At 36.0% G+C, this 23,488-nt stretch overlaps 2 protein-coding genes across 2 annotated transcripts in view; one reads left to right on the top strand and one right to left on the bottom strand.

Annotated features, from left to right (window-relative positions):
* Nucleotides 1-1,870: 1,870 nt before the first annotated feature.
* dhx8 (DEAH (Asp-Glu-Ala-His) box polypeptide 8) lies at nucleotides 1,871-21,507 on the bottom strand. The gene is made up of 23 exons (XM_056469181.1): nucleotides 21,368-21,507; nucleotides 20,269-20,354; nucleotides 20,089-20,161; nucleotides 19,860-19,951; nucleotides 18,144-18,250; nucleotides 17,684-18,055; nucleotides 17,443-17,587; nucleotides 14,855-15,058; nucleotides 14,675-14,762; nucleotides 14,479-14,576; nucleotides 14,226-14,373; nucleotides 12,197-12,378; nucleotides 11,920-12,114; nucleotides 9,583-9,768; nucleotides 9,196-9,406; nucleotides 8,931-9,112; nucleotides 8,662-8,802; nucleotides 8,420-8,575; nucleotides 5,705-5,842; nucleotides 5,459-5,587; nucleotides 4,690-4,886; nucleotides 2,958-3,137; nucleotides 1,871-2,868 (listed from the first exon to the last, which is right to left on the bottom strand). The coding sequence occupies exons 1-23, from the start codon at nucleotides 21,474-21,476 to the stop codon at nucleotides 2,649-2,651; spliced, it is 3,639 nt and encodes a 1,212-aa protein (XP_056325156.1). The 5' UTR covers nucleotides 21,477-21,507; the 3' UTR covers nucleotides 1,871-2,648.
* Nucleotides 21,508-22,942: 1,435 nt separating this feature from the next.
* spata20 (spermatogenesis associated 20) overlaps nucleotides 22,943-23,488 on the top strand; it is a 78,777-nt gene continuing 78,231 nt past the window's right edge. The window contains exon 1 of the mRNA XM_056469858.1: nucleotides 22,943-23,205. Coding sequence (XP_056325833.1) covers nucleotides 22,961-23,205 — 245 coding nt within the window. The 5' untranslated portion in view covers nucleotides 22,943-22,960. The remainder of the gene's footprint in view (nucleotides 23,206-23,488) is intronic.

Below are 23,488 nucleotides of genomic sequence, written 5' to 3' on the forward strand. Positions count from 1 at the left end.
TATTATTACTCTTGGTATTTACTGTAAAACAAGTTTTGCCAACATGAGATTTAGTAAAATCAAAAGACGATGGTCTTGATTAATACCACTAAATAACATATGGGTCTCTGAAAAAATTGAACCAATAACTAGTACAATAATACTGTGATGAGAAAGGAATTCATGGTAAGAAAAGTATACCATCTTTATTATAAAACTGACTAACCAAATTAATTTTATTGTAAAAAAATAGCATTTGTATTAGTGGTTTTATGCTTATATATTAATGACCTTGATAGGAGCACTTGTTTGTGGAAGGCAGATAACTTAACTGGAATTTTGTCTATATTATAATTTCACATCAAAATAAAACTAAGACCACCAATATTTGATAAAACATATTGATCTCCACTTTGAAGTGCATACTGCACTTGAGCGTACTCTGGGATATCACTTGAAATGAAGGACATTCATTCCGTCTAATTAATTTCACCCATGATTTCCTCTGTCCTGTGTCTTTTCGTGGAAATTGAGGTAAGGATATCGTTTTTTTTAAGCTGGAGCAGCCGGGAACGCTGGAATAACAGCGACGAGACGACTCTGCCATTCTATCGTACTCTGTTCCATTGCAACCGGATGTTGTTAAACGCCGTTTCGCTTACCGGAACCAGAAAGTGTGAAAAAGGCCTATTGATTGGCAATAAGAGTAAACATTCTTTCTCACCCTGCAAAAAAGACACGTTTCAGCAAGTTCTTTCAGTGAGACGGGATTTTTTACATAACATTTCATAATATTTTCATAGCCTTTTAAGAAGAAGCGTATACAGTAATGGCCAAATATAAAACCTTTATAATCAGAACAAAATCAGTGCAGATTTTTACTTCAGTTTGATGACATTGTAATGCATTACAAGTAACGCGAGTCACGTAATAACATTACTTTAGAAACGAGTAAAGTAACGCATTAAAAAAGTAATAATATTGGAGTTACTTTAGTTTAACTAATTAGCTTTAAAAAAAATAAATTGCAGAATAATTTAAAGTCGTCACAATGAATCACGCAATCAATGAGAAAGTGTTCATTATTTTGAACCATCAAAGAAAAGGAAAATAGGCTCGTCTCAGTGGATTGATTTTCATTTATTCATTTTCTTTTCGGCTCAGTCCCTTTATATGGCATACAGTAGCTCTGAGGTAAGGAAGTTCTCAGTTTCTCAACATTATCTTAAAATATTTTTGATGTGTTTTTTCTTTAAGTAAATGAAGGTGTAGGTGATACAGTGCGTTGTCAATTGCAGAACTCCTCTATTAAAGAAATAAAAAGTACCTCAGCCAGGTAATAAAAAGTAATGCAAAAGTAACACAAAGCATTACTTACCTTTAAAAAAAAACTTAGTAATGCAACTACTTACTTTTTTTGTGGAGTAACTTGATATTGTAATGAATTACTTTCATATGTAACTTTCTCCAACACTGTTGGTGACATTTCCAACTGAAACGGAATATTAAGTAGAGGTCGGGATTTAATTTTTGCAGTTTTTATTAATTGTTCAGCAAAATAAAATTTTTTTTTTTAAAACAATCTCTTTATTATATTTTTTACAACAGTGAAATTGATAACTTTTACATTGTATACTTCTTTCTTTTAAACAAAAAGTTGTGACATCATGTTAATGTTATAAGAAAATTATAGAGGAAAAAGAGTGAATGAAATAAACTAAATAAACAAATCAAATAAAACAAGATTTAATTTTGAGCTGAATTTCTGTTTTTGTTTTCATCCAGATATGTAGATGTTTTTTAATCACAACCTGTTGCTATTATTATAATTTAAATGTAAAGTACACACGTAATATTTTAAGCTCACTATGAATGAAAAACAATTCAAGGCCTTTTTAAAAGACAAAGAGTTTAATTTAAGATACAAGACACGACATAACAAAAGCAGAAACAATATAAAAAAAAAAACTGCAGGACGTTACCACCCCCTTCACTTCCTGTAATAAAAGAGCTATTACACAACATTTTCACAATGGTCCAATACACTGATCCAGTGTGGTGTTTAATTCAAACATTAAAACAGAAGAAAGGTCCCAAATAAGGATGTGATCTGTGTGTGATAAAAAAGTGGTCGTAACATCCCGTTCACTTGTGCACGACCAGACCTCTGCAGAGAATCTAACTGAATTATTGAAAATCCTTTCCCTCTCAGCACTTTAATCAACATCCACGGACCAGACGGATGTGCCGTCATCAGATTCTGTGACACACATGACTCGTCCACAGAATCTGCACAAAAGTTGCACTAATATTCGGGATAACTTATGAAAAAAGGACTGTTTGGCCTTCAATACAAGGCTAAATATCAATAACCATACACAAAAGTACCCTTAGACTTGATGCCTACTCAGGTACCTACAGAAAACAAGATGTATATAAAAATGAAATGACTTGCAAAAAATAAGGTCAGTTTCAATTTCTGAGGGAAATATTTCCATTAAATTTAAGCATGTGGTGGAAAGGAATAGGGCGTATCATTCTCAAGTCTTTTAAGCAAATTTTTAGCTTCTGTCCATGTTATCCTCCACTTTGCTAGCAACACAAATTTGATGCTTAGTTCAGCATCAGTATCAGACACGTGCAGTTTATAAAGACCTCTTGAGAAGACTCTAGCGTCGTCTGAAGGCTCTGGAGATTCTCCAGGCGTTTGGTTCCTCGTATCGGTTGTAGAGAGGCTCCAATCGCTGCTGTTTCTTCTGCTTGCTGAGGCGCGTGGGATCAGACACTTTGAAGAAAGCTGGAGCAAATTCTACAAGCCATCTTGGGTCGATGGTGGTCACTTCCCTCATGTACTCTTTAGTGGTCAGCACAAGCTCATGGTACACCACCCTGAGAAGTAGAAATTAATAGTGAAAAACATGCAATATTGATACTAGCTGTGTTGTTAATACAGAGACAATCTTATCTTGCAAACTTACCATTCTGGTTGACGGTTAAACAATGCGCTGGAGGGGTGGATGTAGACGACCTGCTGGTCTATGAGGGTCCTGTAACCTTCTTGAGGATCCTTTTTGGCTGCGTTCCGGAAGAAACCACTGCAGATGGCTTTCTGTACACGCACTGTAGCCTTACCGCATGATACCACATCCAGCTTGTGCCTGCAAACAATATTTAATATTGTGTAATTATTAACAGAATTAAAATAATGAAGTCTAAGAGCTCCAAAGGATGATAAGTACACGTTTTAATAATTGTATTCATTCTTTGTGAAAAGGATTCCACAACACAACTGTTAAATTATGCTTGTGTTGTTAATTGTTTCCATGTTCCTCCAATTGTATTTCGTGCCTTGATGGCTCAGATCATTGCTAATTCACCATTTGTGGCGCCACCTGTCAGTGGTTATTGGATACGCAGCAGCCACTTCTTTTAAAATGTCTCTCTTTTTTTGTGACTTTCAGCTAGTTGCGTGGTTTCAGACTTCCAGACCAAGATTCTTGAGGTCACGTATTACCAGTTTTGTGAAGTTTTTGTCAATGTTGTTCAAATATGTGATGAATCAGAGTCAGAAAGATCCTTATTGCCAGGTATGTTTACACCAGTGGTGTAGTCGGGGTTATACTCACGTATACTCAGTATGCCTACTTTTTTCCACTAGCTGTTTGGGTATTACAACTTCTGAGGATCAATAATTGCGTATACCCTCGGTATACTCACTTGTTTTGCTGTTTAGACTTGCCTTATTTACACGTATTCGCATCCCTTTTAATTGTATACCAAATGTTTTAACTCTCATCTTAATTTGTTGTAATTAGTGCATTCGTGAGTTTTTCGAAGTCAACTGAATAATGTCTCGCTGAAACGTTCAGGTAACAATATAAAACAGCATGGGCGGGTAATAGTACACCACTTTTTTTTTAGGACTACACCACTGGTTTACACATCCGAGGAATTTGTTTGTGACATAAGTTTCCTCGGTGCAACAGAAAGACAGTGACAAAGACAAAGATAATAAAGCAATAAAAAATTAAGATTTACATTTTTGACAAAGGTATGTACAGTATATTACTATATACAATATTGTATGTATAGCTATATTATATGCAAATTAAAAAATGTTAACTGTGAGTGTTGTTAAATAAATGGGTGTGTGTATAAATAGTTCCTCAATACGGGAGACACCGGTCCTATTGTCTGGTTTTATAAAGAGTAGCTTTTGTAAACTTGTTGTTTTTCATTATTTAATGATAGGTTCATTAAATGGATTTGTTTTCTAGATTGAGTGTTTGGTATTTTGCAGCATTGTTTTTTCAGTAAAGTTTAATACCACTTCTCTTGATTATTTTCACAAATTAAATTTTCATTGGTTTAATTTTTCATAATGAAAGCACTCTTTGAGCATGTTTGGTTTTATTTACATTAATTTAATTAATCAAGTGGCTTTAGAATGTCACAGTACACTATAAAGTGATAAAAAACTTGGCATATTCTAAATGACAGAAAAGCATTCTTTCATTAAAAACTAATCATATGTAAAAATGTAGAGTGGTTTAATCTGCATTGTCATGTTAGAGTCTGTGTTTTTGCAAATGGCCGCATGATTTTTTTTCTTCCAGCTGATTAAGCGATTAACAGACAAAATAAAAGTTTATCACAATCCACTTTTTTAAAAGGCATAACCAAGCCTGTATAAAGTTCTGAACCCCTCACCTGTCCATGATGCCCAGCATCTGTTTGCGGATATCCTGTGCACGGCGGAGAGATCGGGCCTGGATGAAGTTCTCATAACACCAGGGGTTGGAAAACTTGTTGTTCTTCCAGGAATTATAAACAGCCAACAAAGTCAGGTGGTCTCCCTCAGGCTGGTGAAACTTAGCCTTCTTCTGGTCTGCCAGAGCTTGTTTGTCCTGAGATTGAAATCATTTTAGGATCAGTCTGCTTGAATACCTTAAACTCTATGTAATGATACAATGTCGAATTCACAACAAGCCTGAATAGAGCATGCCCATTGTGTCATTCACTCTAGGTTAAGAGATGGGTACCGTAACTCGGTACTTTATCGGTACCGTTGCTAAATTATAAAAAAAAAAAAACGAAGTATCAATAAGCTTTGACGTCATAAAAAAAAAAAAAAAAACAACAACAACACTACTACTACTACAAAAAGCACTAACAAGAGTATGATTAAAGTCCCTATTTAGGTTAGGTGCAGGATGTTTTTCACCTGACAAATTTTACTATTTTTTTTTAACTGGATGAGAAGACACGATTAAGACAAATTTATGCGTGATTGCAGCAAATGCATTGTAAATTGAGTCTCATCTGCACCGCTCAGCAGAAATACACCTCTGTTCACGCCTTTGCATTGACATTGTATGTAATCTAGTCATGCATACACTTAAATTCACATTTAGTATGAAGCCAGCATAACAGTGCCATGAGCACTACATCTAGAAATGTGTGTGATGTAAAACAGTACCTTTGGTCTGTAGAAGACATTCTGTACTGAAAGCATCGACACAATGGTCAGCATCTCTTCGCTGCAGCCAAGATGGACAGACATGATCAACATCTTACAAAGCATGGGCTCCAGAGGAAACTCAGCCATCTGATGGGAACAGTGATAAGAAACTTAATACTGTATTCTGCAGATTGAGCAGCTACACCCAAAACCATGATAAGAGAACAATCCCAAGTTTCAGCAAAGAGAAATGTGCACACTTACTCTACGACCGAGGCGTGTGAGTAGTCCTTCATCATCCAGTGCGCCCAAAGTGTACAGCTGCTCCATGGCCGTGATGAGTGTCTCCATAGGCGGAGCATCCATAAAGTCAAATGACAACAGGTCATTGATGCCCATTGCCTGATTAGAGGACAGAGAAAAATGTGAATATAAAAAAAAAAGTGTTTTAAGGAATGTAATTTTCACAGCATGTTTCAGATCACAAGCAAACAAAATGCATTAATAGTGATGATGAATGAGAAAGAGACTGATGTGATTTGTATAGCCGTTTCTGTACTCATATATGCCTAAATGAACCAGACTGCTTACGGCCACACCCCCCTGAGCATGCCCGATCTCATCTGATCTCGGAAGTTAAGCAAGCTCGGGCCTGGTTAGTAATACCAGGTGCTGTAATCGGTTTTAAATCTGTATATTAAGGAGAAATGGCAAATGGAATGATATAAATGTAGAAATACCAAATTGTATTAAGTGAATCCATTTGTAAATGAAAGAAATAATTACCATTTTGAAAGTAGACATGCTCAGGTTGTAGATACGAGATGTAGAATCAGACACTCAAGACTCACACATGCATATTTATTGAACGGGGAAGAAAAACCTATTTGTGACTTGTGTAAGAATGTTTTGACAATAAAACATATTTTAATAGAATGTGTATTTTTAATTGATATTAGAGAACGTTTTTATTCTGGATATATTTTAAGTGAAATGCTTGAAAATGTGCCTTCTGGAGCAATTTTAGAATATTTATCTTTAATCAAACTAAAAGACTTTATCTGATTTTTTTTTAGTACTGTTGCTATTTGTTTGTTTGTTTTTGTTGTTGTTGTTTTTTTACAATGTATGTTTGTTAAGAAACTGATATCATGGTTTCCGCTACATTCATTCTTCCATGGTGGGGCGCCACACCAAAATTCATCCCGCCACAGCTACATTACAGCTTCTCATTCATAACATTCAGTCGTTTTTTTAATGACGGGTTATAATTGATCCAAAACGTATTAAAAGGTAAGTAATTTATAACAGCGCAAACTTTTCTGTAACCGTAGTAGTGCTGTGCATTATTTGTTTAACCCTTTAAGGTGACATACTGACGGATTGACAGGTGCGTGATCAATGACTGTATAAATGTGCATGACGCGTGCACTAGCAAACACGACGTAGCTTTCTGTTAAGATGAACACAGTTTCCATAATTATACTTTATAGATACAAGTCTATGGCTCTGTATACAATGACTTTATCTTGCTGGAGTTTTTAGCCATTTCACTTTACTTTAAGATGCATTAATGCCGCTCTGAAGGTCTATTGGAGACATTGATTAATATTCCTAGCCAATCTAATAAATGTTGGAGACACTCGTTACCTAAATGCACTAAATCGCACTTCAGCAGCATTTATTTGAGAGCGCACAAGAAAATCTGCACTTGAGCAGCGTATATTTGAGGGCGTGCAAGAAGTTGTGTGCATGTACAGAGGAAATCGGCGCTCGAGCACAGAGATTCACAAGCTGGTACTACAAGAATAGCGATCTCGACTTGTAAATACTGCGCTAATGACATTTATCATTGAAATAACGCCATAGGTAGTTGGTAGATCTGTGTAAAAGGCCCAACAGAGTCTGCCGCCACAGCTGGAAAAAATCCTAGAGGAAACACCGGATATGATTATATATATTTAGTATATGTTTTGCCATTGATATAGCCAATGCTGCTGATATGGCATTAAAACCTAAATAATAAAATAAATGAACCAGACTAAAAAGGCAGCGAACAAGCTTATGAAACAAATTTTTAAAATAAGAAAGGTGTGTAAATTCCCCAATTAGACTTTATGTTGCAGTAAAGTTTATCTTTAACCCTCATGTTGTCTTAGAACTCTGTATACACTGCTCACCCTTCAGGTCAAAACGACCTGAATTTACCTTAAGTAAACCTCTAATATAAAGCAGCTAAAACTAATTTCAAATCTTAACTTCAAAACAACCTCATCTTCATCACAAACTCTGTGAATATCAAGGTTTGCTCTCAGCAGTGTGGAATTTTTCATCAACGTTTATTCAGTGGGCAACACTCATTTTTTGACTGAAGTAAAGGCAATACTTTCCAAGGCTAAAAGTACCTACATGAGTGTGAAAAGTTTAGCAAGACAGTAATGGTAAAAGCAGCAGATTGTTGGTGTTGGAGTGTGCATGTGTGTGCCAGTAGTTTTTGTGGTGTAAAAATGGTGTACAAATTGACCTGAAGGACAACCGTTGTACCCTAAATGTGTACATTCTTCATGAAAATGTAAAAAAAATTATGAAAATGAACTTAAAATATGAAAATGGATTTTTTGATGTTGTAGTCATTTAAAAAAAAATTCATTAAACTTCAAGGTAAAAAAGAAACGTTTTTTCCGCTGATCAAGTCAATGGGGTTAATGTAATTTTGAATGATCAATTAAAAACAACATCATTAAATATACCCTTTAGGAAGCATCAAACAAATCTGAAATCTCTAAATTTACTTCAAGTGGATTTTAGTGATCCATTTACACAGCATAGAATCTTGTCAACCACTCATTATTGGTTATAAACTTACATTTCCTGCATACGTACTTACATATACTAGTACTATAAATAGTACAAATGTCTAAATAAAATCATATTAAAATATAGTGTAACATGTTGTAATATTTTTGTGTGGAACTATACCTTGAGAGATAGTACAGTGCTGGCCAAGTTGGTTCTCTGAATCTCAGGTACATTGGTGGTGAGCATCTCATCCCTGTAGGCACGTTCTGTGTAGAGTCTATAACACTTCCCAGGGCCTGTTCTTCCAGCTCTACCTGCTCGCTGTTTAGCTTGAGCCTATGAACCACAAACATGAGGTTTAGGAGTCAAGTACCTTATGATGAAAACAGCATGTATTCAGGGTTTATTGTAGTGGCTGATACCTGTGAGATGGGGGTCACCACTAGCTGATCAATGCCAGTTTTAGAGTTATAAACCTTCTGCTTGACAAAACCTGGATCCACCACATAGTAGATCCCATCAATTGTCAAAGAGGTCTCAGCAATGTTGGTAGCAATGACCACCTAAAAAACAACACAGAAACAGCAGAATGTTTTTGTTAATGTGAATTAAAAACATGTGATTTTAATTTTCTGGGAATTCTTAATTAATATTTGAGGTGATCAAAGAAGAGAGAAACAACAGATGGTACCTTTCTACTTCCAGGTGGTGCTGGGTCAAAAATCCTGGTCTGCATTTCACTGGGCAGGGCAGAGTAGACTGGGAGGATGATCAGCTCTGGGACATCAGGACCGAGAGATTTCATTCTTTCATAAAGGATCTCACAAGCAGTGTCAATCTCCTCCTGACCCGTCAGGAACACCAAGATATCACCTGCACAATGAATTATTTTTATTACTTGGAACTCTTTTTCAGATTTAATGATTTTTTTTGTAGGACTGTGTTTGAAAGTTTACCTGGAGGCTCAGTGAGGTGAATCTGCATGACTGTGATCAGACTGGCATCCAGATAGTCAGTTTCAGGTTCTTTTGTATACAAAACCTCTACTGGGTATGTACGACCAGGGATGGTAAAAATAGGTGCTTCATAAAAGTACTGTGAGAATTTCACGGCATCCAGTGTGGCAGATGTCACAATAAGCTTCATGTCAGTTCGTTTCTGTACGGTCTAAATAATCAAAAAAAGGGAAAAAAAAAACATCAATACAGAGTAAAGTAAAAGAAAGTGAAAGTAATTTCCTAAAAAAAATACTAACAATATTTGGCATTTTAAACAATACTTTACACAATCCTCCAACATTTTAAATTTTGAACAGTAGTAGAGTCTCAAAATGTGAATTGTACCTTCTTGAGGAGTCCGAAGAGCACGTCTGTGTGGATGGTTCTCTCATGGGCCTCGTCCAGCATAATGATGGCATACTGGCCCAGATCAGGGTCAATCAGACACTCTCTTAATAGCATACCGTCCGTCATGTATTTAATGACCGTCTCAGGACTAGTGCAGTCCTCAAAACGGATGGTGTAGCCGACCTGCACAGAGACAGAAAGAGATTAACGCTCAGAATGTGAAATAGAAATCTTTGTGTATTGACTCAAATTGTCCCAAATCATTCATTCATTTTCTTTCAGCCTTAGTCCCTTTATTCATCAGGGGTCGCCACAGTGGAATGAACCACCAACTTTTCCAGAATATGTTTTACACAGCGGACGCCCTTTCAGCCGCAACCCATCACTGGGAAACATCTATACACTCCAAATCAATTCAGTGAAAACAGATTTGATACAAAAGTTATTGATATTCCTAAAACTGATCAATTAAAACTTTATTTTAGGCATATGAGTAAATACATGTTTATATAAAAAAAAACAAGCTACAGATGAATTTCTATATAAAAGATTATTATATAATCGCCCAGCCCTTAATCAGGAGGCACACCCCATGCTAAGAAAACCCTTGGAATACACAACTTAACATAATAATAATTATTATTATTATTATTAATATACTATATATATATATATATATATATATATATATATATATATATATATATATATATATATATATATATATATATATATATAAATAAAAATCTATTTGCCATCATTACTACACCATGCTGTTTTTTTAATGAGAGGCTGTACATCAGGGGTGACCACCCTGTTTATGGAGATCGACCTTCCTGCAGATTTCAGTTGCAACTTATATCCTGTTCAGGTAATAATTAATTGGTTCAGGTGTGATTGATCAGGGCTGGAGCTGAACTTTGAAGTAAGATCGATCTCCAGGAACAGGGTTGAGGACCACTGCTGTACATGTATAGTTTGAGCAATGCTGATTGGCCAGAACGAGTTTCCTCATTCAACTGGCTGGCAAGCCAATCTTCTTTGGCTAGTAAAGAAGACAGTTTGGCACTTGCTCTCGGGTGCATATTTATATTTCTATAGCATGCATATCTTAGCCTTTTACGATTTGTTAATTACAATGTTTCATATCAAGATTCCGATTCAATTTTGACTAATTGCACAGCCTTGAGAAAAAAAGTCAATTCACAGATATACACTCACTGGCCACTTTATTAAGTACACCTTTCTAGTACCGGGTTGGACCCCCTTTTGCCTTCATAACTGATTTACTCCTTTGTGGCACAGATTCAACAAGACACTGGAAATATTCCTTAAAGATTTTGGTTCACATTGACATGATAGCATCAAGCCGTTGCTGCAGATTTGTCAGCTGCACATACGTGATGTGAATCTTTCATTCCACCACATTCCAAAGGTGCTCTATTAGATTAAGCTCTGGTGACTGTGGAGGCAATTGGTACTAATGGGCCCAAAGTGTGCCAAGAAAATATCCACCACACCATAACACCACCACCACCAGCCTGAACCATTGATACAAGGCAGGATGAATCCATGCTTTCATGTTGTTGATGCCAAATTCTGACGCCACCATCCGAATGTCTCAGCAGAAATCTAGCCTCATCAGACAAGGCAACGTTTTTCCAATCTCGATTGCCCAATTTTGGTGAGCCTGTGTGAATTGTAGCCTCAGTTTCCTGTTCTTAGCTGACAAGAGTGGCACGCAGTGTGGTCTTCTGCTACTGTAGCCCATCCGCCTCAAGGTTCGATGTGTTGTGTTGTGCTTTCCAAGTTGCTCTTCTGCACACCTCGGTTGTAACCAGTGGTTATTTGAGTTACTGTTGCCTTTCTATCAGCTGGAACCAGTCTGGCCATTCTCCTCTGACCTCTGGCATAAACAAGGCATTTGCACCCACAGAACTGCTGCTCATTGAATGTTTCACTGGAGATTTTCTCTTTTTCAGAGCATTCTTTGTAAACCCTAGAGATTGTGCATGATAATCCCAGTAGACCAGCAGTTTCTGAAATACTCAGACCAGACCAACCCACCAACAACCATGGCACGTTCAAAGTCACTTAAATCAGCTTTCCTCCCCATTCTGATGCTCGGTTTGAACTGCAGCAAATCGTCTTGATCATGTCTACATGCCTAAATGCATTGAGTTGTGGTCATGTGATTGGCTGATTAAAAATTTGAGTTAATGAGCAATTGGACAGGTGTACCTAATAAAGTGGCCAGTGAGTGTATATCAATATCAAATTGATCACATTTTTTAAAAAATGGTAATTTTTTTAACAGTTCTAGTAATAACCTACCTCTTGACCTAAACAACAACCGTACTCTTCAGACACTCTTTTAGCCACAGACATTGCAGCCACTCTTCTGGGTTGTGTGCACCCGATCTTCCCTCGCGTGGTGTATCCTGCTTCCGCCAGGTATTGTGTGATCTGAGTGGTCTTCCCTGAGCCTGTCTCACCAATAACAATCAGTATCTGATTGTCATGGACAGCCTGTAAAAACACATTGGTTGAATGTATGGACAAAACTAAACTGAAATCTGGCACAAATATTCCTATCGGCATTGAGTCCCACCTGAATGAGTTGCTCTTTCAGCTTGTAGATGGGAAGACTCTCTCTCTGCTCCAGAATAGAAAGTTGCGTCTTTTTTCCATAGGAGGCCTTGTTGCCACCAAAAGCGTGTTTCTTCCATTCAGGGATATCGTTAGGCATCATACCTATGCCCCTCATGTTGGCAGCAATCTGCCTGCCGTCAACTGTGTGAAGACAAGAAAAGCATTTGTTATGGACGAACAAAGACAATAATAGACTTGAGCTCATATAAGGCCAGAGGGCATATGAGAAGCAGAGATAGAGTTGTTATGTGCAAGCCAGTCACCATCTGCCTCGATAGCAGACCTCAGGAAATCAGATGGCCATCTACGAACTCACTAAACCACAGAATGGACTAATCGGAAGGAGGTTTATCTGGAGTGATCAGTGTTTTCATATTGCACAATATTTTATTGATTTTTAAGCTCAGAACATCTGTTTACTCGTACAATCCTACTTCACCATTTTTATATATTTAGTCTTCATATGTTACTAGTGAAATCTTTTCAACTACATTTAAAACAAAACTCGTTTAAGGATCACGTTGCAGCCCAACATACTAATTAATTGCAATTGTAACCATTCTTAGTGTTTCAAAACATGTCAAAAGTTTTATTTATATAATTAATTTTTTTAATATACCACTAAATGGGTTTTAGAACTTATGTAAAATTTCCTGGAACTCGAGACAGATTCAAATGCATTTTAACTCTATGGAAAATAATGCAAATATGTCTTATTGTTTCAGAAACAGTTGTCTAATCATGTTTTAGAATTTTAAACAGTGTTTAAACAATATGTTTTTGTTTCAAAATATAACATTAATATAATTATCATGTCAAATTTTTAATTAATATAAAATATAATAATATAATACATGTATAATTTTACATAATTCAATGTTACACTGAATTATGGCCAAATATTTCACACATTTTTTTAAATGTCATTGTCAGAAATGAAATTTAAAAGAGACAATTTTAATTAAATTCAATGTGATTTAAACTAATAATAAAGTGTTATACCAAATAGGGCATCTCGTCTTTGACATATATGTAAATGTAGCTAATAGAGCTGTGGTAAAAAAAAAATGTTCAAGAAATCAATTCTGCGATTTTCAAAATGCATCAGTAACCTCTCTTGAATTGATCCTGAGCTTAGATTTCAACAGCAGATGGCTGCTACAGTGTAGGCTAGTTTTTAACTACACACTCAAATGCTCATAAGGTAAAGTGCCTGAGATTAATGTAAACACAGCTCCCTCTTCTAAATCACTTAAACCTTTATCACTCTATAATGTTATTAATAATTATGTTAGGATGAATTTGAAAGAAATTGGCTGTTAAAAACTAAGCTGAGAATCAATTCAAGAGAGAATAGCGATGCATTTTGAAAATCTCAGAACAGGTATGATTCTGATGGTAACCTTTGATAAAAATATTAGTTTCACGTTATCGAGATGTTGGGTTTACTGCTCTAAAATGTTTTCTTTAAATGTCTTTGTAAAATCAACAACTTTTTTCCCCATTGAACCAAATATTTAATTTTTTGAAACACTTAAAATGTTTTGGAAGAGTAAACATGTTATTTTAAATAATTAATTGTGCTATCTTCATTCGTTTCAAAAACACTGATTTCTTTATTACTAGAAAAGGCATCTTTGAATATCATACTTTTCTCTGGATATAAACTACTGCACTCTTCTGCTTTATGGCGTGCTTGGATGTTGGTGCATAAGAGGTTTGATTTTCAGATTTTTGTTGAATCGTGTGCTGACCAGTAGCTTTTGATGAGAAGAGTCCTTAACTGCTGAAGATACTGTTGCCTTAAAAAAACTAAATAAAATAAAAGTATATTTTATACTATTTATATATTTTATACTATATTAAAAGTATAAATTGAAACAGGTAATCGTCCCATGCCCATCTTAGAATCATTGCAGAAAAGATTTCTCAAATGATTTTATTTGCCAAAGCTCTACAGGAAAAGTAACTTAGTATGAATGTCTAACCGTCAGGTAGCGGGTCCACCCAGTGTTTATTAAGGCCCATGGGGATTGAGTCCATTTCAGCCTCCCGTTGGGCCTGTTTTACTTCTCTTCGCTCTTTGGCCAGGGCACTTTGCATCATAGCTGCTTGGGACAGAGATCCATCGGGGTTCTGCCAGAAAAAAAAAGTATATATCCATGTGTGAAGTCAGTGAAATGAAGAGCTTTGCTTCATATAATGCAGCTGTAGAGTGAGAGTGCAGTCAATTTGATATACCTTGACAATCTTGACAGGGCTCATGTCCATGCTCTGTTTGGTATGTCCCCTTAGGAATGGAGGTTCCTCTTCCACCAGCTCAATCTCCAAGTCCTCATCTGACAGACAAAGCAGACAAAATTTGAGAAACTCTTCATGCAGCTTGAGACATTTTATAAAAATAATTTCTGATAAGTTCAGAATAAAAGAGACATACCTTCCTCATCATCTACTTTAGGCAGAATTCCTGTCTCTTCATCAAAGTCTGGGAATTCTTCTTTAGACAGCACATTAGCAGCAATCATCTAAGATTAAACAGATCAACATACATGTTAAAATAAAAACAAGCGTTATAAAAAGAGGTGAATTAATGTTCATATTAAAGATGGCCATGCACCTGTTTGATTTCCCATTTCTCTGGATCAGAGATCTTGGTGAGTCTTTTGCGTTCCAGTGTGTCGTCCTCGACTTCAGGAGCATGGCCAAGGTTAAGATTGGTGGGTCTGTCAGGATTCCTCATAGCAGACTCTTCCTGACCTTCTCCACCCACATTTCTTCTCCTGTTGGGGTTCAGATCTTCACCAGTGTCCTGGTCAACGTCCTTGTAAATGAAGAAAACACACCATGAGTTATTAAGCTACATTTTGACAAAGGACTAAAACAGAGAGGTATTTTCTTTGTATTGCTGAAAAGTTTTCATACAGGCAACAACATTTTCAAAAATATCCCCATTCACAGAAAACAGCAAAGATTACTAAAATGCTGCAATATGCATGCCAGGCTGTTTTTTGGGCATTCATCTTCTTTTGGATGCCAGGTGCTCATGCATGATTTAGCACAGTCTCCAGGGATGAGAAAAAATACATTGAAATGTATTTTAAAGTAAAGTAAAATACCAAATGCCACACCTTTTATGTGTATCAAAATAAACTACAAAATACAGCAGCCATCAATATATCGAAATAAAATACAGTATTTTGAAAATACTACAAAATACTTTTACATGTGAGCATTACATTTTTTCGCAAACCTTCTATTGACAGGCCTATATGATGAATCCCTTCACCATTAAACTGACTTACTGAAGTAAACAATGTTTGACAGCAACAGCTTTTCTCAGAGCAAGTTAGAGTTAGCTTCTCTGCCACCTTATTCACCTCTACTGTACATGAGTAGGTATTCATAAACATTTGTTTCTCTTTCATTTTAGTATAAATTTTGTACAATTTTCAAATATAAAGTCCTGTGTTGAAGATGATCTCTATTCAGATGATGAGTTGGAACACTACTACATCTCTTCATTGTGTTTAAATCTATTGTGCGGCCAGTAAAATTGCTGCCATCTCTTAACAGTCTTTTAATTTTAAAGGGGTTATTTATGATGAGGTTATTTTAATTTTCATTTATTCATTCATTCATTTTCCTTTGGCTTAGTCCCTTTTTTATCAGGGGTCACCACAGCAGAACGAACTATTCCGACATTTGTTTTTACGCAGCGGATGCACTTCCAGCCACAACCCAGTACTGGGAAACACCCATACACTCTCGCATTCACACCCACACTAATACAGCCAGTTTAGTTCATCCAATTCCCCTATAGCACATGTGTTTGGACTTTGGGGGAAACCAGACCACATAGAAACATCAACTGGCACAGCCAGGACTCGAACCAGTCACAGTGCTAACCACCACCACGTGCCTCCCTCATTAAATTTTTTTGTTCACATAATTTTTTATATAAATCTAGTTTTTTATATACTTGATGTAAAAATATAATTTCTGATGACTACTAAAATCTCCAGTTTTAGTCGTTTCCATAAATCATATTTTTTGCAATTGTACTCTTCAATGCAAAGCATAAAACATGATATCTAAAAAAATGGAGTTATCTGTCTTTGCAAAAAATCTCTGTATTCATCCTGCTGCTGCCGTGTAATGGGGGTCCAGACTGTATAGACTGGAGTATTATTAAATATTTGTCTCATATACTTTCCTGTGCCAGTATATGAGACATCTTTCCTCTTCATTAACTATTAAGAGCACCAGCAGATCAGCTACTGGCATTTGAAATAGCCAATGAAGTATTGTATGAATTGCCACTGTAGGATTTTTCGGTTGTTCGTCTTATTTTCTTGGCATCTACATCAGCAATCTATCCAAAATTACTATTATTTGTGCAGTTTACTCACTCTGCCCAGATGTTTTCAGTTCATCTTTAACTGGAAGAGTGTCAGTTTACCCCCTTTAGTGAACACCAGTACACCATCTTTAGGTGTTTTATATTTCTAAATGCCCTCTGCACTTCCACCTGCAGCTGACACTGAGGATGTTCTGAAGCTCCTCATCCTGTTCTTAAGAGCTGATATTATATTCCATCCCCTTTCTTAAGCAAAGATGCTGATGCCGAACTGTACACTATACTGCCATTATATAACAGCATTGACCACATGGTTAATCAATTTTCTGTTCTGATCTCAAGCCTAGGCAAATAACTGAAAAAGCATCAATCTGAGGCCGCATTTTTATGAAATACAAAAATACAAGACACCTATGTATTTTGATACAAAGCATGAACCTATTTGCATTAAGCAGGGGTCACCAAACTTGTTCCTGGAGGGCTGGTGTCCTGCAGATTTTAGCTCCAACCCTAATCAAACACACCTGAACAAGCTAATCAAGGTGTTACTAGGTATACTTAAAACATCCAGGCAGGTGTGTTAAGGCAAGTTGGGGCTAAACTCTGCAGGGACACCCGCCCTCCAGGACTGAGATTGGTGACCCCTGGCATAAACTCTATCAATTACAAATGACAAAATACTATTTTGCATTTAAAATACTTATTTGAAATACTTGTATCATAAATACTGCCCATCCCTGACAGTCTCAATGCTATTTAGTTTGACCAGAGAGGTCTCAAAAGTGTGTTTTCAGGACCCTATATTGCAGTCCTCTCTCACAGACTCCATAAAGATAGAGCTCACTCACCTTCATGCTGAGACTTGTTTTGGAGCCAGTGAAGGACAACACCTTGACTTTGACTCTTTGACCTTTGCTGACCACATCTGCCACATTTGCCACACGACCCTCTCTCCTGAGCTCAGAAATATGAACCAAACCTTCCCAGCGTTTCCTACATAGATGGAAAACAGAAGTAAGATTAAATAAGACTAAATAAGAATAACACTGTGGCATTATCAAGATCAACAGCCTCATATCTCAAACATACCTAAGACCTTCCAACTGGACAAAGCAGCCAAACTGCATGATACTGGTGACTTTGCCATTGTAGATATCAGCCACAGACGGCTCCTCTGGTGGAGGCCGGTCCACATGTTTGTCCTTCCAGCGGTCTGAGCCTTTGTCTCTGTCTGCGCGAGCTGGACTCCTGGATCTGCTGCGAGAGTGCCAGCGGCTCCTGCGCTTCTTTCTGTCCCTCTCATTAGACCGAGATCTAGAACGGGAGCGAGAGCGATGGCGTCTCCTTCTGTCTCTATCTCTGTCCCTCTCCCGATCTCGGTCTCTGTCCCGATCCCTATCTCTATCTCTATCTCTGCTCCGGCTTCTGCTCCTCCGCTTCTTCCTACTGCTGGTTTCAGATCTAAGATGAAAAACAATTATATTTTAAAACAGAATAATGTTGTAGCATCAGTTTCAAGTGTTTTATGTTAGAGCACATATATCCTCACCTGTGTTTACTGCTGCTGGGTTCTGTTCCACTAACACTTGGCATAAACATCTCCAACTCTTTCATAGCATCAGCAGCAATTTTCACATCATCCTCATCCAGCATATTCTAACGAGAAGAACAGATATACTTTAGTTTAGGAGCTGTAGGTGTTCACTGAAATACAGTTGGGCTTCTTAACAAGCTTTAAGCATGTATCTGGCTTTTCAACTGGCCATAGTAGTATTACTGCTACTACAGTGTTAAATGACATTATTGAAGCCATGGATAAAAAAACAACACTGCTCAGCATTACTTGTGGATCTATCCAAGGTATTTGATTCAGAGAATCATGAATTATTGCTGAACAAACTTAGCAGTGCAAGTTTTGAACCAGGGACATTGAAATGGTTTAGAAAGTATTTGGTAGCTCAGACTCAGTGTGTTTATGTGGAGAATCTCAAATCAGATTTTCTTGATATATACAAAGTGGTCCCACAAGGTTCCATTTTGGCACCTATTTTGTTTTCTATTTATATAAATCACTGGAGAAAGAACATTCAAGCCAAAAAACACTTTTATGCTGATGATACTGTTATTTACACACTTGCTCCATCTAGAACACAGGCGGTGAAAGAACAACAGATTGCTTTTAGTCAATGGAAGATGCTTTGGTTAGTTTAAAATTAGTTTTAAATTCACAGAAAACAAAGTTTATGTTTTTTTAAAAGCTCAAGCACAAGTATTTGATAATTATAGTATTTTTATATCTGATGTAAAATTAATCGAAAGAGTAACTTCTTACAAGTACTTAGGTATCTGGATTGATGATAAGCTTTTATTTAATGTACACATCTGATTAGAAAACTGAAACTTGGCTTGTATTTTAGAAATAAATCAAATTTTACTTTTAACGCTAAAAAGAAACTTATAGAAGCTACTTTTTTGTATCTGTGCTTGATTATGGTGATAAATTATACATGCGGCATCTTCTATTCCAACAAGACTTGATTCTGTATATCATGCTTCATTACGTTTTTATTACAAATGCAATATCCCATACTCATCATTGCATTTTATATGAGATGGTGGGCTGGACATTACTAGCTGTATGCAGAAACTGGTACATTTTTAGCTGAGTAAAACTGCATTTTCTTTCTCAATGTATATTGCGATATGAATACAATTTCACTAGATGAGTTGAATGAATGTTCAGAAAGAGTTTATCATTCAAGATTGATTGGCATGATTCTGTAATTGCATTAAATATGATAAACAATCTACAAGAGTAGATAAATTCAATAAGGAAAAAGATAACAATTAAATAAACACCATTATTGTTATCGGAGGAGTAGAAATGTATTCAGGTATACAGAAATTGAATAGACAAATGTAAAATACTGCACAGTCTTCATTTTATAAACAATTCAATAAATTATTCATTTTTTAATGTGACATATTAAACAATTTCTTACACCTGAAGGCTTTTATACCCCTTATACAGTCACAGACCTCAAAAACACTTGCAAAATTATCAATTATAATCCTGACTCAACATTGCATATACTCGCAATGTGACTATTGTGAATGATCATATTAAAATATCAATGTTGAAACAATATATTGTGCAGCACTACTTTGAATATTACATTACAACTTGGAATAGACACCAAAATGAGACATTTTTCACCTAAATAATTCAAATATGTATGCATTAAAGTAAATTATATATAATTACCCTGGTAGTAGGATTATCAGGTCTGCAGAGAGCTGGGAAAAGCTCTTTCAGCTTGTCTTTTTCATTTTTTGGCTTAACCGCAGGAAAAGAGGCTGTACAATAAACATCACATGAAACACGACAATTATTACAATATGGCAAGAATAATGTTAAAAGCTTGACTGGCATAAATATTTAGGTGAAATCAATATGAGCTGTCATTCTGTAAACACACCCAAAATGCACGTACCTTTACTGGTAGATGCTTTTGCAGGAGGACGCATTGTTTGAATGAGACGAAGCAAATTGCCGATAAGTGAATCCTAAAGAAGACAGGTCATATTGGCTTTATTAGTCCCACAACTGCAACAAAGATTGTGAAACCAAAGACACTGATGTAATTTAATGATTAATTTATATCATTATTTACCGTGAAATCTGCTCCATTCTTAACCAGTGCTGACTTAAATCCATCAAAGGCAGTGTTTTTCTCGGCAAGACTGATTACAAACTCAGCTGAAAAACAAAAAAAGCAGCTGTTAACACAGACTTCTTTAGTGGTTTGTTACATTTTTCATGTAAATGTTAATTGCTGATTCTATCCACTGTGGTGATGCATGATAAATCAGCCGAATTGAGGTCAAGTTGGTTTTATATTTACTCATTCAAACATTGTCTTTAATAATATAATTTCAGAAAAGTATTCTTTGCAAATTCTAAACAGTAAAATAATATTTGCAGCCAATGAATATCAGAGTACAAAAATGTTTACAGTGACAGTGTTTTTTTGAAATCATACTTACATGTTACTTCAGACCGAATATTCAAAGCACCATGGTAAACAATATAAGGAGCATGTCACAAGTTGAACGAATGTGTGAATATAAAGCCAACTCTAAGTTACCTCAATCTAAGCCAAAGGATTGGGTGAGTGAGTGAATGTTTACCCTAGATAGTTTACCCAAACAAATCAAATTTACTTACCCTTAAGTGGTTCTAAACCTTTATGAGTTTTTTTCTTCTGTTGAGCACAAAAGATAATGATTTGAAGAAAGCTATAAACCTGTAGCCATTGCCTTCCGTATTAGGAGAAACAAATACTGTGGAAGTCAATTGTTACGATTTTCCAATATTTTTCAAAATATCTTGTGTGTGTGTGTGTGTGTGTGTGTGTGTGTGTGTGTTCACCAGAAGAAAGAAACTCACGAATATTTGACACAAGTAAAGGGTGAGTAAATGATGACACAATTTTCATTTCGAGGTGAACTATCTCTTCAAGACGTTAAAGAACTCCAAAAGCAACACTGTTATATTTTATAATTAACAATCTGCAAAGCAGCTCTGAAAATAACAAACAAGACCACCTCACTGCCCATAACACGCTTTAAGTTATAATATAATACAGAATTAGACTGTAAGGTAACAACGTGTAACGACGTACAATCCTTGACTGTACTTGTGAAATGAGGCTAACGTTAACCAGCTAGTTAACAAAAAGTGATAGGGTAACGGTAGATTCATAAACTTACCAAGGTCCTTATCGTTTATTCCTAAATGGTTGTCAAGTTCAGTACAAACTTTAGACACCAGAGACAAATATTCGAGCTTTTTGAGCTCGTCTTCTCCGATCTCTGCCATCTTCAGCAATGTTGTTGTTTCATTCACCGGAAGAAAATGGCACTACGATCGCTCGTCCGGTAACTTCTTATTCCGGGTTACATTACAGTTGCCCTCTAACGGTCAAAAGAAGTATTGCAATTTTTTGTGTATGATCTAATTTCATTTCTTTTTCAGCTTAGTCCTTTATTCATCAGGGTCGGTCATCACTGCGGAATGAACCACCAACGTATCCAGCATATGTTTTACACAGTGGATGCCCTTCCAGCTGCAACCCAGTACTGGTAAACACCCGTACACCCTACATACATACACAATAGACAATCTAATTTATTAATTAATAAAGGGAATAAGCCGAAAAGAAAATGAATGAATGAATGAATGAATTTTATAATTTATTCGCATGTCTTTGGACTGTGGTGGAAACCAGAGCACCCAGAGGAAACCCATGCCAACATGGAGAGAACATAAATATCTTCTTTTGTGTTCAACAGAAAAAAATAAAAGTCAGATTTTAACAACTTGAGAGTAAATAGTGAGTAAATATTTGTTTTGGGCGAACTATCAAATACATAAACTAAAAAAATGTTTTGAGGAAAAAAATGAGTTCAACACAAATCCTTTTTGTTTGCCCAACATAAATCGAAGTTAGCCTAATTGCTTCAACAAATGTAAGTGGATTGAACATAATACTATTAAGTTGTCCAAAAAAAATCTCAACAAGTAGCCAATTATTTTTAAAGTACAGTCTAGGAGGAAATTTGCTGCAGGAAAAAAAGTTTTACTAAGAATACAATACACAATAGATATAGACATGAGGTAATTAAATTAGATGGTTTTAATAAAATTTCAGTTTTGTTCAATAAAATTTCCCTAAATGTAATATATAAAAAATGAAAATGATGTGTTTATTTCAAATTAGCCACCACTTTCTCTTCAAGAAGTAGCCTAATAGTATGTGATTTGGGTTAAACATATCGCCCTTATATATCAGAATCAGAATCAGTTTTATTGCCAAGTGTGCTTCACACACACAAGGAATTTGTTATGGCTACAGAAGCTTCCAGTGTACATAAAGTGACAAGTGACAACACAAAATAAATATGAAAGAAAAAAATAATAATAAAAATAAAAATGATAAACATTAAACAGATGCGGTTAGTTTATATTTAATACTAATATATATACTATAATATATATACTATAATACTATACTATACTATAATATGTAATATATACTAATATACAATTATATATACTAATATACAAATTTATATATATATATATATATATATAAATTTGCAAACTAAATAATAGCAATTCATATTATTCATATTATTTCGAAGAAAGGCAAATGTGACTGCAAAAATCCATAGTTATATACATGTATATATCTATGGCAAAAATCAGTAGTTTGATCTACTGGTTTGATGGTGGATTTAAAACAGATCTAGCGCGACATCTAGTGTTGTAAGTGTGAACTTCAGGTCACCCACTGACAGCTCATGCGTGAATCCGCACCACGCGCAGGTCGGTGCGGATCTATGATGCTGATGAGACTGAGCTCCGCATGGTCAACATCAGCGACCACACTCAAGCACATCTCACAGGCCAAGCTCTTCACCAGATCCCTTCGAAAAGACAACCATCATACTTTAACCAAGAACCCGTGCACTCGACTACCACACGACTACTGGTTTGGCCAAAAGTCAGTACCTGTCAGTACCAGATTGTCCTGGGACAGCTTCAGGTAGGCACTGACCTCTGACATCGTCGTGCTGTAGTCCAGTTGCTTAATGTGTGATCCCGTGTTTCCACAGCCGATTATAAAGCACTGCAGACTTCGTTAGCACTGCAGCTAACAGATCAAAACTGAGTGATTCAAACCCTAATAAGCTGATGATGTCCTCATATGCTTTCCATGGTTCACATTTACGTCGAATAGGCTACCTGTGAAAAGCTAAATATGGTGATTAACTTACTAAATTTTAGACAGTCATTGTTTACAACCCGAACGTATGTTATTGTGAGCT

The sequence above is a fragment of the Danio aesculapii genome, chromosome 12 (genome assembly GCF_903798145.1).
Source record: "Danio aesculapii chromosome 12, fDanAes4.1, whole genome shotgun sequence".
In the NCBI taxonomy this organism is placed as follows: domain Eukaryota; kingdom Metazoa; phylum Chordata; class Actinopteri; order Cypriniformes; family Danionidae; genus Danio; species Danio aesculapii.

Excerpts from the sequence above, each read along its gene's own strand:
- dhx8 (XM_056469181.1), bottom strand. The coding sequence starts at position 21,476 with ATGGCAGAGATCGGAGAAGACGAGCTCAAAAAGCTCGAATATTTGTCT. Across the intron at positions 14,374-14,478 it reads GCCCTGTCAAGATTGTCAAG|AACCCCGATGGATCTCTGTC; the intron begins GTATATCAAATT and ends TTTTTCTGGCAG. Across the intron at positions 12,379-14,225 it reads GGTGGACCCGCTACCTGACG|TTGACGGCAGGCAGATTGCT; the intron begins GTTAGACATTCA and ends GTCTTCACACAG.